This window comes from Myotis davidii, unplaced genomic scaffold (assembly GCF_000327345.1).
Source record: "Myotis davidii unplaced genomic scaffold, ASM32734v1 scaffold902, whole genome shotgun sequence".
In the NCBI taxonomy this organism is placed as follows: Eukaryota; Metazoa; Chordata; class Mammalia; order Chiroptera; family Vespertilionidae; genus Myotis; species Myotis davidii.
The window spans coordinates 682,588-695,748 of NW_006293951.1; the positions used below are offsets into that span (position 1 = coordinate 682,588).

At 40.1% G+C, this 13,161-nt stretch overlaps 1 protein-coding gene across 1 annotated transcript in view; it reads right to left on the reverse strand.

Moving 5' to 3' along the window:
- LOC102770583 (chromosome unknown open reading frame, human C12orf40) overlaps positions 1-11,116 on the reverse strand; it is a 56,199-nt gene extending 45,083 nt beyond the window's left edge. The window contains 6 exon segments of the mRNA XM_015566623.1: positions 3,937-3,976; positions 7,028-7,032; positions 7,775-8,130; positions 8,133-8,207; positions 8,210-8,258; positions 11,102-11,116. Coding sequence (XP_015422109.1) covers positions 3,937-3,976; positions 7,028-7,032; positions 7,775-8,130; positions 8,133-8,207; positions 8,210-8,258; positions 11,102-11,116 — 540 coding nt within the window.
- Between the last annotated feature and the right edge of the window lie 2,045 nt (positions 11,117-13,161).

Genomic DNA, 13,161 nt, shown 5'->3' on the forward strand with positions numbered 1-13,161 from the left:
TAAAAGGATCCCTGGCTGGCTGGACCCCCAGCTCCCTGCCGCTGCCGCCATCAAGCATAGCTGGCTGGCTCCGCCTGGTTCCCTGCCGCTGCCCTGCTCAATGATCGCTGGATGGCTCCGCCCAGGCCCCAGCCTAAAGCTTCAGTCTGAGGCTTGGGGCTGACATATGCAAATTAGCTGCCCATCTTGGCGGCAGTTAATTTGCATATCTCACTGATTAGCCAATGCAAAGGGTAGCGGACATACGCCAATCACCATGTTTCTCTTTTATTAGATAGGACTAGAGGCCCAGTGCACAAAAATTTGTGCACTCGGGGGGAAGGAGGAGTCCCTCAGCCCGGCCTGTGCCCTCTCACAGTCTGGGACCCCTCAGGGGATTACAATCTGCTGGCTAAGGCCCACTCCCTGGGGGATTGGCTTAAGATGGCAATCAGACATCCCTCTGGCAGCCCAGCAGCCCTCGGGGGATGTCCACTTGCCAGAGGGTAGCAGGCCTAAACTGCATTCGGACATCCTTAGCGCTGCTGAGGCAGGAGAGGCTCCCACCACCACCACTGTACTGGCAGTCATCAGCCTAGCTTGTGGCTGAGCAGAGCTCCTCCCATGTGAGAGCGTCCTGACCACCAGAGGGCAGCTCTTGCATTGAGCGTCTGCCCCCTGGTGGTCAGTGTGTGTCACAATAACCAGTCATTCCCAGTCCTGCTGTTAGGGTCAGTTTGCATTTTACCCATTCGCTATATGGGACAGAGGCCTGGTGCATGGGTGGGGGCCAGCTGGTTTGCCCTGAAGGGTGTCCCAGTCAGAGTGGGGGTCCCGCCTGGGTGCCTGGCCAGCCTGGATGAGGGGATGATGGCTGTTTGCAGCTGGTCACACCCCTTTCAGGGTGGAGGTCCCCACTGGGGTGCCTGGACAGCGTGGGTGAGGGGCTGAGGGCCGTTTTCAGGCTGGAGGGTGACTGAAGCTCCCTACCGCTCCTTTTTTTCTTTTTCCTTTTTATTCTGGGATTTATTTACCTTCTATAGCTGTCCCTGGAGCTGAGAGCCAGCTCCAGCTCTGAGGCTCGGCTCCAGCTCTGAGACCTCGGCTGCTGAAAGCAGGTATCTGGGTTTGTTTGGCTTCTATAATTGAAACACTGTTGCAGCTCCAGCTCTGAGGCCCGGCTGGCTAAAAGCAGGTTTCTGGGATTTGTTTACTTTCTATAATTGCGACAGTGTTTCTTAGAGTGCAGCTCAGAGGCTGGCAGTGGTAGGCGGGGAACCTTGGCTTCCTCCATCACTGGAGCAAGCAAGCCTCCTGTTTGCTTCAGCTGCCTGGCTGCCGGCCGCCATCTTGGTTGGCAGTTAATTTGCATATTGCCCTGATTAGCCAATGGGAAGTGTGTCAGAGGTATGGTTAATTACCATGTTTGTCTATATTTAGATAGGATGGATCAATTATAAGAAAAAAATTAAAGGAAATGAAAAACTGTGCAGGAGATGATAGCATATTAAAGCAAATTGGACTGAAAAATATCCTTGAAATGGAACAATATGAAATTCAATTTTGATATTAGTAAGAGCTGTATAGTATAATGGATTGAGAAGCAAATGGGAGGTAAGAGTAAAGGGACATAGCAAGAAAGAGAAAGGATACAGAGAGGGTTTTACTTGTTTTAATAGAAGTGAACTGAAATACCAATAGAAAAGCCTCCAGTTGACAGGGAACGGTAGAAGATGGGTGAAGATGTGAAGTAATTTACAGATCTGGTGATAGAAACTCAGATAATTCTCATCCAATAGCTGCTATTTCCTCTGAGATATAAGACAAGGTTATCTACTGAGTATAAAGGGATAGAGAATAGGGTTGGGGAGAGGTTTGGGAAAGCAATATGAAATTTTCAAAGAATAGGAAAGTGACATGATGAGAGAATAACACTTGGGGAAAGAATCATATCTTTCCTTTGCTTATGAATATTCAAAAGAATGGTCTAAATAGAGTAAAATTATTTTTAAAAAGTAGTCTGGGGACAGATTACATTCTTAGTATATTTATTATTGAATGCCTATGTTACTGCTAGACACAGTTCAAAGGACAGAATATGATCAAAAGTAATAAGATCCCTCTTTTCATTAATGGAAGGGGAGGAGAACAGAGTTAAAAAAAGAAGCAAGAAAATATCATATTATGAAAAGAGTGATGAATAAAAGAGGGTACAAGAGAATGGGTACTGGAGGGTCGAAAAGTTTTAGATGTAGTGAGTGATTAGAGAAACCAATCTAAGAGGAGATACTTTAGCTGAGACATAATTGTCGACAAGGCACACATGCAAACATCTTGAGGGAGAATATTATAAAAGAAAAGAAGAAGAGTAACAGAAAGAGGGCAGTGTGGCTGAAATACAATGAACAATAGGGCAAGTGGTAAGAAATGAGGTCAGAGAAGCAGGCAGGGTGCAGATTCTTCAGGTCACTGCAGGCTATGGTTCAATCAGATTTTACTCTCTAAAAGCAATGAAAAGCAATTGAGGCTTTTAAGCCAGGGAATGATAAATTGTGATTTGTGCTTTTAAAAGATCATACTAACCACTTTGTGAAGAACCGGCCACAAGGTGTAAAAGATAAAGCAGAAGAAGTTGATAACTTCAACTAAACAAAATTAAAAACTTTCCTCAAAGACAGAATTAAGTAAAAATAAAAGCCACATGCCCTGACCGGTTTGGCTCAGCGGATAGAGAGTCGGCCTGAGGACTGAAGGGTCCCAGGTTCAATTCCGGTCAAGGGCATGTACCCTGGTTACAGCCAACCCCCAGTGGGAGGTGTGCAGAAGGCAGCTGATCGATGTTTCTCTCTCATAGATGTTTCTAACTCTCTATCCCTCTCCTTTCCTCTCTGTAAAAAAGCAATAAAATATATTACAAAAAGTAATATATACAATAAAATATATTTAAAAAATAAATAAAAGCCACAGAGTACACTAATATGACTAACAAAGAAGTCCTAAATATATAAGTCACAGTAAGAAAAAGAGAAACAATCCAAATAAAAAATGAACAACATGCTTGAAAAAGCACATCACAAAAGAGGAAACCTGAACGAAAAGATAATCAGCCTCATTAGTAACCAAGGAAATACTAAATTGTTAAGGTACCATTTCACTGAGTTACCAATTATCCTGCTCTCATAGTAATCACTTCCTTACTTTTTTCTAAATTTTACTACCTTTGAACGTATTTTTGTCTGTTTTGAAACTTTTTGTAAATGCAATCTTACTGCCTGTATTCTTCTGTGAGTTGCTTTGTTCAACTTTATGTTGTTAAGATTAGTCTACCTGAATTACATGTACATAGTTGATATATTTCCACTGTTGTACCATTACTTAGGTGTGCCACATTTTGTTTAACCATTTTACTGCTCAAGGACATTTGGATGATCCCCTCCCCTGCCTTTTCCTTTCTCTCTTTCTTCTTTTCTATCTCTCTCTCTCTTTTTTTGTTTGCTACTTAACAACAATGATCCAAACAAGTTTGTACATGTCTCAAAGTGCACATATGGAAGAATTTCTCTCAATATATACTGCTCAGTTGTAAGGTAGTTACATGCTCAACTTCACTATGTAATACAATCAATGTAATTAAAAACTTAAAAAGTAGGATTTAGGTTATAAGGCCATTATATTACTCGAGGCAATAAATGATGATGATTTGAATCAGGATGCTAATAGGTAATGAGAAGTGATCAGATTTGGGATATATGTTAGAACTAAAATGACAAGATTAACTAATGATCCTTAAGTTTCTACCTGAGCAATATAGGTGGACAATCTAGCTATCTATGAAGAGGGAAAGACTAAAGGAAGATGGTTTTACAATTTCACTTAGAAGAATTTATAAACCTGGAAAAAATGCTTCAAAAGATCACTTTTCTCATAAAGCTAACACAAAAATAAATGTTTTTTTACCTTTTGCTTTCTCTTTTCCTGCTTGAGCAGAACCCTGGTCCTGAAAAGAGAAAGATAAAAATATAACAATTAAAGAAGTGGTCTCTAAAATAACTGTCACTTCAGCTGAATTGAAGACTTGGAATTACAACTAAAAGTGCAGTGATAAAAAAATATTTTTAAGTGTAGTCATAATTATTTCTGAAAAGAAACAATGAAAATGTTGTTAAAATATGCATAGTGTATAATATTCCACATAATTTTCTTAGAAAATCCAAGAATAAAAAAGATTATAGACATGATAAATAATTAAACAGAAAATAAGTATGGATTATAAAATAAATATAAGCAAAGAGAAATCATGATTAAAAAGGATACATCACTGAAATATTCTCATCTGATACCAATATTTTGGTCAACACGCTATTTTCTTCACCGTTCTTTGTATTTAATATTATACTAAAAAACAGGGAATAGAGAGAGAAAATCTAAATATAGGATATAAGGAAATGTTAAATTTTTCATTACAGCAACTTTACTTACATTAATATATCAGTTATTTGAACTTGAAATGTCATATCTTCTTTAAAAAATAGCTAGTTATTATGGATGTCTTTCACAACTAAGATCTTGTGCCAAACACTGCATTGAATCACAATGATAGTACAGTATTTAATGGTTATAAAATATTTGCTCTATTAGTAATAGAATGCTATAAATATAAGCAGATCTGCTCAAAATATATTTTGAACATACATAAACCTAAGGTCTCAAATTCAAGATCTGTGCAAAAATTTAAAGTAAAATGATAAAATTTTCTTAGCTATATGAGATCCTATCTAATAATAGACAAACATGGTAATTAACCATACCTCTGCTACGCTTCCCATTGGCTAATCAGCAGGATATGCAAATTAACTGCCAACAAAGATGGCAGCCGGCAGCCACACAGCTGAAGCAAACAGGAGGCTTGCTTGCTCCAGTGACGCAGGAAGCCAAGGTTCCCTGCCTGCCACAGCCCAGCTCTAAGCTCCGGATGCAACAATGTTGCAATTATAAAAGCTAAACAAACCTCAGGTACCTGCTTTCAGCCTGCAGCGGGCGCAGAGCTTAGAGTACCAGTGATGGCAACAGAGTTTCATTTATAGAAGCTAAACAAACCCCAGATATCTGCTTTCAGCCAGCCATGGCCTCAGAGCTGGAGCCGGCTCTCAGCTCCAGTGACAGCTATAGAAGGTAAATAAATTCCAGAATAAAAAAAAAAAAGAGACTGGGAGCTTCAGTCATCCACCAGCCTGAAAACAGCCCTCAGCCCCTAACCCAGGCTGGCCAGGCACCCTAGTGGGGACCCCCACCCTGAAGGGGGTGTGACCAGCTGCAAACAGCCATCAGCCCCTCATCCAGGCTGGCCAGGCACCCCAGTGGGGACCCCCACCTTGAAGGGGGTGTGACCAGCTGCAAATAGCCATCAGTCCCTCACCCAGGCTGGCCCGGCACCCAAGCAGGAGCCCCACACTGATCCAGGACACCCTTCAGAGCAAAGCAGCTGGCCCCTCCCTTGCACTGGGCCTCTATCCTATATAGTAAAAGGATAATATGCAAACTGACCCTAACAGCAGAAAGACTTGGAATGACTGGTCACTATGACAGACACTGACCACCAGGGGGCAGATGCTCAATGCAGGAGCTGCCCGCTTGTGGTCAGTGCGCTCCCACATGGGGGGAGCTCTGCTCAGCCACAAGCCAGGCTGACGGCTGCCAGTACAGCAGTGGTGGTGGGAGCCTCTCCTGCCTCCTCAGCAGTGCTAAGGATGTCTGACTGCAGCTTAGGTCTGCTCCCCGCTGGCAAGTGGACATCCCCTGAGGGCTGCTGGGCTGCCAGAGGGATGTCTGATTGCCATCTTAGGCCCAATACCCTGGGGAGCAGGCCTATGCCAGCAAGTGGTCACCCCCGAGGGGTCCCAGACTGCGAAAGGGCACAGGCCGGGCTGAGGGACCCCCTACCCCTGAGTGCACAAATTTTTGTGCACCGTGCCTCTTGTTATATAATAACAAAAATAATAATTGCTAATGAGTATCATGTCTTGCACCACTTAAGATACATCAAATACTTTATATGTACAAGCTCATTTAATCATCACAGCAACTCTATAAGGCAGGTTGTATTTTTATCCCCATTTTATTGATTTAAGACACAGAGAGGTTCAGTAACTAGCCCACAGTCACACTAAGTGGTAGAGCCCAGATTCAAACCCAGGAATTCTAATTTTGAAGTTTTTAACCAGTGCAGCATACTGCTTTCTAAATATGTGAACTGTGACTATACAAAGCTGTTCATTTTTTTCAAATGGTTTTCATAAGCTACATGAATATGAGTTACTTTACTGAATACCTCCTGACTCTCCCCTTACTGAACTCTAACATATTTCCTAATAGCTATGTCTTAACTGACCAGTTTGAGTTCACTGCACAAAGAATTTGGTATAGTCAGCTCCATGTAGCATCAGAAGTGAACTATTGGCATTCAAAATTTATTTTTTTAAAAGGAAATAAATTACATTTCATTGATTTGTCAAATGCTAAGTCTAGAGTGGACCTTAGAATTTAGTTTATTCTCCATCATAAAACTTAGGCATAGAAAGCAAAGTGACTTTTCAAAGATCAGAAATATAAAAAGTATGATGGAGCCAGCAATAACATTAATTAATCCAGATTTCAAAGATAATAAATATCAATTCTATAAGCAGTTCCCACATTATAAAGCTCAATAGAATGAGGAACATGCCAAAGTCTAAATAGTCTTCATATACGTATAATTCAAGTGACTTTATTTAAGGCTGATTTTCCATTGTCCAGGACACTCATGGCTCTCTCCAAATTCTATGTACTACATAATCCCTATTTCTACGTGCCTAAAAAAATTAGGAATTCAAGACCAACTGCCAGATCAGCCTACCTATCATACCTCAGTGAAAGTGAAAAAGGATCCTGACTTGTAAGTCAAAGGTAATTTTTTAAACAGAACATTTTCAATTATTATTAAGGCAACCAATGCTACTAACTTGTACTATATGTCTAACTGTTTTTATTGAATATAGTCAGTCTCAATTACCTGCACTACAAAAGGAGACAACATCAGTTAAAACTGTATTAGTTACAAGAAATTGGAAGCATTTTTGGCTAATTTAAACAGAAAATAAATGTACTAAAAGGAAATTAGGCCCTAGCTGGTTTGGCTCAGTGGATAGAGCGTCGGCCTATGGACTGAAGGGTCCCAGGCTCGATTTTGGTCAAGGGCACATGCCTGGGTTGCGGGCCTGATTCCCAGTATGGGGTGTGCAGGAGGCAGCCAATTAACAACTCTCTCTCATTGATGTTCCCATGTTTCTCTCCCTCTCCCTTCCTCTCTGAAATCAATAAAAAATATTTTTAAAAAAAGGAAATTAGAAAGTTAACAGACTTACCAAGCAAACTGAGGAAGCAGATTTGGCAACTGGCCAAAAAAGGGGGGAGGGGGTGAGTCTAGAGAGCTGTGGGGTCCAAGTCAAAATCCTGCCATAATTAGTTCCTAAAGTTACCAATGCTGGCACTGGTGAACTCTGAACACCACCAAATGCATCATCCACTCCTGGGCAGTGAATACCTTCCCTGGCATCACTGGCATTTCTGTCCCTGAAAATGCAATCCTGTTCTAGCTCCTGCAGCTGGCTGCAGCTACAAAAGATGCTCTGCAGCCCCTATTTCTTTGGGGCACTAACTTCTTTGTATGTGCATGAGAGAGAAAATGTGTGTGTGTGTGTGTGTGTGTGTGTGTGTGAGAGAGAGAGAGAGAGAGAGAGAGAGAGAGAGAGAGAGAGACCTTGCCCGTGAGCTTCTTATACACACCAGAAAGAGTTTTAACTTTGTGTTCCACGTTGTTCTCCTGTGCTTTATATATATGAACCTTTACGAGACAGCTGCCATCCAATTTCACGCGGATTCTCTTGCCCACGATTTCACTTTGGAAAACCAACTCCTGTAGGATGGTGTTGCGCACAGCTATCAGAGTGCAGCTCCGGTGACATTTTATCTTATATTTTGTAAGGCTTTTTGGAGTTGGCTTAGACAGAATTCTCCTCTGTGCAATAAAGACCTGCTTCCCACTGAACTTTTTCTCCAATTCTCGTAGTAGCCAGACTTGGATTTTTCTGGAAATATTTCAATTTGGAACAGGAAAAAAAATATAATAGCTTTCCAACTGCCATCAACTTCTATTTCCTTGGCAGCTGTCATATTCAGTTCCCGAAGCTGGCCCTGAGGTCCAAGTTCACCTCCAGCTCAGGGAGAGTCTGGGTGATGCCAGACTTGTAGAGGAAGCAGGCAAATCACCCATCTCCAATTTTCCCCTCAAAAGGTTTATCTGCATACTATAAAAGCTACTGCCTAAGATCAAGGCTTATAATTTCAGTAGGCACTAGGGGATGGCTGCAATCCTCTCCAGAGACCAGGGAAGCTGGAGAATACCTCGTCCACCTTCTCCTTCCAACCCAATCCAAATCACCAGTATCTCACCTGAAGGAGCTTGTACCCACATCTATTCCCCAGTTTAATAGGTCACTGGGTCCCTGGCTCTGATAGCCAAAGGGGCTTTCATTCATTAAAACAATAGGACTGTATTAAACAAAGGAACAATTCTTAACTGGCTATCATCCCAAGACCACACAGAGAAATCAAGCAAAATTGCCCATCTCCCAGTATTTCCTTAGAGAAAAGTGTACCTGCTTATTTTAAAAGCTGCTGCCTGATGGCAAAACTTCTAATACAGGAGGCATCTAGGGGCTGGCTGTGATCTTCCCCAGAGACCAGGAAAGCCTACAGACACCTCTGAGGGCCTGTCCCTCCAGTCTACTCCAGTAATAATGCCAAGTTGCTAGTATGTCCCTAGAAGGAGCTTGTACACTTATCTTGTGCCACAGCTTTTGTGACAGCCACCAGAAGGACAGGTCCCCCAATCACCTGACTCCAACAACCAAAGGCGCTTGCATTAACGGGTCCCCTAGGAATGTAACAAAGAAAGAAATCACTCTTAATGGGCACAGAGAACCATCCAGACACTACTAGTATACGTTGGGTTGAGCAAAGAAGATTTGGGGGGGCAGGGCAGAGGGGAGCTCATCTCCCAGTTTCTCCATGGAAGGGTCTTAACTGCATACATACCCCAGCTGCTGCTTGAGGGTCAGGCTCCTAATCAGCCGGCATCTAGGTGCTGACTGTGATTTTCTCCATTAGAACACTCATGGGTCTTGCCACACCCTCAACAACTGGAAAATACTAAGAACAAAGAAGGACGCTCGGACAAATCACAAAATCTAAGGGACAATTAGGAGCTAGGACCAGCCTGATCAAGGAGATTCATCTCCTACATGAGATCATTTTGTCAAACTGGTAGAGTTGGCTGTTTTAGGTAATGTTCAGAAGCCAAACCAGAGGATCCAGGAAAATGAAGAAACAAAGGAATATGTTCCAAACAAAAGCACAAGATAAATCTCCAGGAACAGATCTTGCAATGAAATGAAAAAAAAAAAGTGATTTGAATGATAGAGTTAAAAACAATGCTGGCTGACGTCAGCATAGATATGCATAAATAAAGTAAGAGCTACAATAGGTATGCATAAATAAAGTAAGAGCTTCAACAAAGACTCAAAAAAATGTAAAAAAGGAATAAACAGAAATCATAGAGCTGAACAATACAATAAATGAACTAAAAATCTCAAAAAAGAAGTTCAACAGCAAACTACATCAAGAGGAAGAAAAGATCAATGAATTCAAAGGCAGGGCAGTGGTATTCATCCAATCAAAAGAGCTAAAAGGCTAAAGAATGAAAAATAATAAAGATAGCTTAGGGAACTTATGGGAAACATCAGACCAATATATACATTATAAGGGTCCCCAGAAAGGATCATTGAAAACTTCCTTAATCTGATAAAAGTAACAGACATCCAGATCCAAGAAGCCCATGAAGGACCAGATAAGAGGATACAAACACCAAGACACATCATAATTATTTTTCAAAGTTAAAGACAAGGAAAGAATCTTAAAAGCTGCAAAAGAAAAGCAATGTATTACATATAAGAGAACCCCCATAACCATAAGCAAAGTTTGCAGCAGAAATGTTTCAGGCCAGAAGAGAGTGGCATAACATTCAAAATGCTGAAAAAAAAAACTTGCCAAACAAAAATACTCTACTTGACAAAGTTGTTCTTCAGAATTGAGAGTTTTCTAGTCAAACAAAAGCTGAAGGAGTTCACCACCACTAGACCAGCTTTGCCATAAATATTAAAAGGGAGTTCCTTAAAATGAAATAAAAGGATACTAATCACTAATAGGAAAACATATGAAAGTATAAAACTCACTGATAAAGGTAAGTATATAATTAAATTCAAAGCACTCTAAGAAAATGGTGGTGGGTAAATACCTTATAATTATGTTACGAAGGTTATAGACAAGATTGCTAAAAAAACAATAAAAGCCACAAAACTATAACCACACTAATTTGATAATGGCCTACCCAATGAAAATGATGCAAACTGTGACATCAAAACATAAAAGGTGGGATTGAGAGAGCTTTGATATGGGTTTGAAATTAATTATTATTAGCTTCAAATAGACTGTTTAAATGTTTATGTTAGATCCATGGAAAGCACAAAGTAAAAGCCTAGGGTAGATAAACAAAAGAGAAAGAGAAAGGAACCAAAGCATAACACTACAGAAAATCATCAAATCTCAAAGGAAGAGAGCAAGAGAATAAGAAAGGATCAGAAGAATTACAAAAAACAATTAACAAAATGGCAATAGTAAGACCATACAAATCAACAATTACTTTAAATGTAAAAGGCCTCAATTCACCAATCAAAAGATATAAAGTTTCTGCATGGATTAAAAAAATATGGCTGAAATATTTTTTTAAATAGATTTTATTGATTTTTACAGAGAGGAAGGGAGAGGGATAGAGAGTTAGAAACATCAATGAGAGAGAAACATTGATCAGCTGCCTCCTGCACACCTACTGGGGATGTGCCCGCAACCAAGGTACATGTCGTTGACCGGAATTGAACCTGGGACCCTTCAGTCCGCAGGCTGACGCTCTATCCACTGAGCCAAACCGGTCAGGGCTGGCCGAAATATTTGTTGCCTACAAGAAACTCACCTCAGGTTTAAGCATATGTACAGATTAAAAGTGAAGGGATGGAAAGCAATATTCCATGCAAATAGAAACCAAAAAAAAGCTGGGGTTGCTTTACTTAAATCAGATAAAAATCTACATTAAGCCAAAGACTGTAATAAGAGACTAAGAAAGTCATTATGTAATGATAAAGGCATCAATTCACCAAGAGGACATATTATAAATATGTATGCATGCAACAATGAAGTACCTTAATATATAAAGCAAATAGAAACAGAGCTGAAGGATGAGATAGATAGCATTACAATCAGCAGGAGACTTCAATATCCCAGTTCAACTACACATTGATTATTATGATACTGTGACATATAATAAGAAATATATATTTGGTCATTATCCCCAATCCTGGCACAGAGCTCCTAAAACCCATGGAATTTCCTAAATGAGAGTAGGAAAGGTATGTTACGTTAATGAGGTGAGTTTGGGAACATAGCTAGGATGGGGCTGGTTGCCAAGAGAATCAAGACCCCTAACAGGGGAGAGGAACTGGAGGTTGTATCAGTTGCTAATGGTCAATAATTTAATCGATCATGCTTGGGTGATGGAGCCTCTATAAAATCCAGGTTGGTGAACCTATGGAAATTTGGGGGAGGGACACCTGGAGAATCCATGGAAGTTCCATATCCTTTCACCATATCTTGCCCTATGTTTCTCTTCCAACTGGCTGTTCCTAAGTTATACGCTTTTAAAATAAACCTGCAATCTAGTAAGTAAAATGTTTCTCTGAGTTCTGTGAACTCCTCTAGTAAATTAATTGAACGCAAGGAGGGGGTTATGGAATCTCCAATCTATAGCTGGTTGGTCAGAAGCACAGGTGACATTCTGGACTTGCAATTGGTGATTGAAGTTGGGGCAGGGAGAGGGTGGGTTGAGAGAGTCTGGCAAGACTGAGCCCTCAACCTGTGGAATATAACACTACCTACAGTAGATACTGTCAGAATTGAGGTGAATTGTAGGGTGCCAAGCTGGTGTTGAAGAATTGCTTGTTGTGGAAAAAAACAAATACATACATCGGAATGGGAATCAGAATCATCCAGATATAAAATCAATATGGAAACATTGAACTTAATCTATACATTAGGTCAGATGGACTTAATACACATTTACAGAACATTTCATACAACAGCATTATAACACACATTCTTCTCAAGCACACAGAAAACATTCTCCAAGAAGGATCATATATTAATCCACAAAACAAGTCTTAATACGCTTAAGAAGGCTGAAATCATATTGAGCATCTTTTTCAACTACATACAACAGTATAAAACTAGAAATCAATTACAAGAAGAAAAATGGAAAATATACATTTATATGGAGACTAAACAACATGCCCCTGAAACAACCAATGGGTAAAAAAAAATTAAAACAAATAAAAAAAATACCTTGAGAGAAATGAAAACAGAAACACACATACAAAAACTTACGGGACACAGCAATTCTACGATAAAAGACTAGCAATAAATGTCTATACTAAGAAAAAGTTTTCAAATAAACAACCTAAGTTTACACCTCAAAGAACCAGAAAAAGAACTAAGCCCAAAGTTATCTGAAGCATGGCTATGTTATATATCAGAGTGGAAAAAAATAAAATAGAGACAAAAAAGACAAAAGAAAATATGAATGAAACTATGATTTGGCTTTTTGAAAAAAGATAAAATTAACAAGCTGTTAGCTAAACTTATAAGAGAAAAAGATGACTCAAATTAGAAATTAAAGAGGAGACATTAGTACTGATATCATATAAATAATAAAGATCAGAAGAGGCCCGGCCGGTGTGGCTCAGTGGTTGAGTGTTTACCTAAGAAACAGGAGGTCAACATTTGATTCCCAGTCAGGGCACATACTGGGGTTGCAGGCTCAATCTCTGAGGAGGCAGCTGATCAGTGATTCTCTCTCATTATTGATGTTTCTATCTCCCTCTCCCTTTCCTTTCTGAAATCAATAATCAGAAGAGACAATTGTGAATAATTTAGACCACAAACTGAGCAATCTAAAACAAATGGATAATTTCTTGAAACATA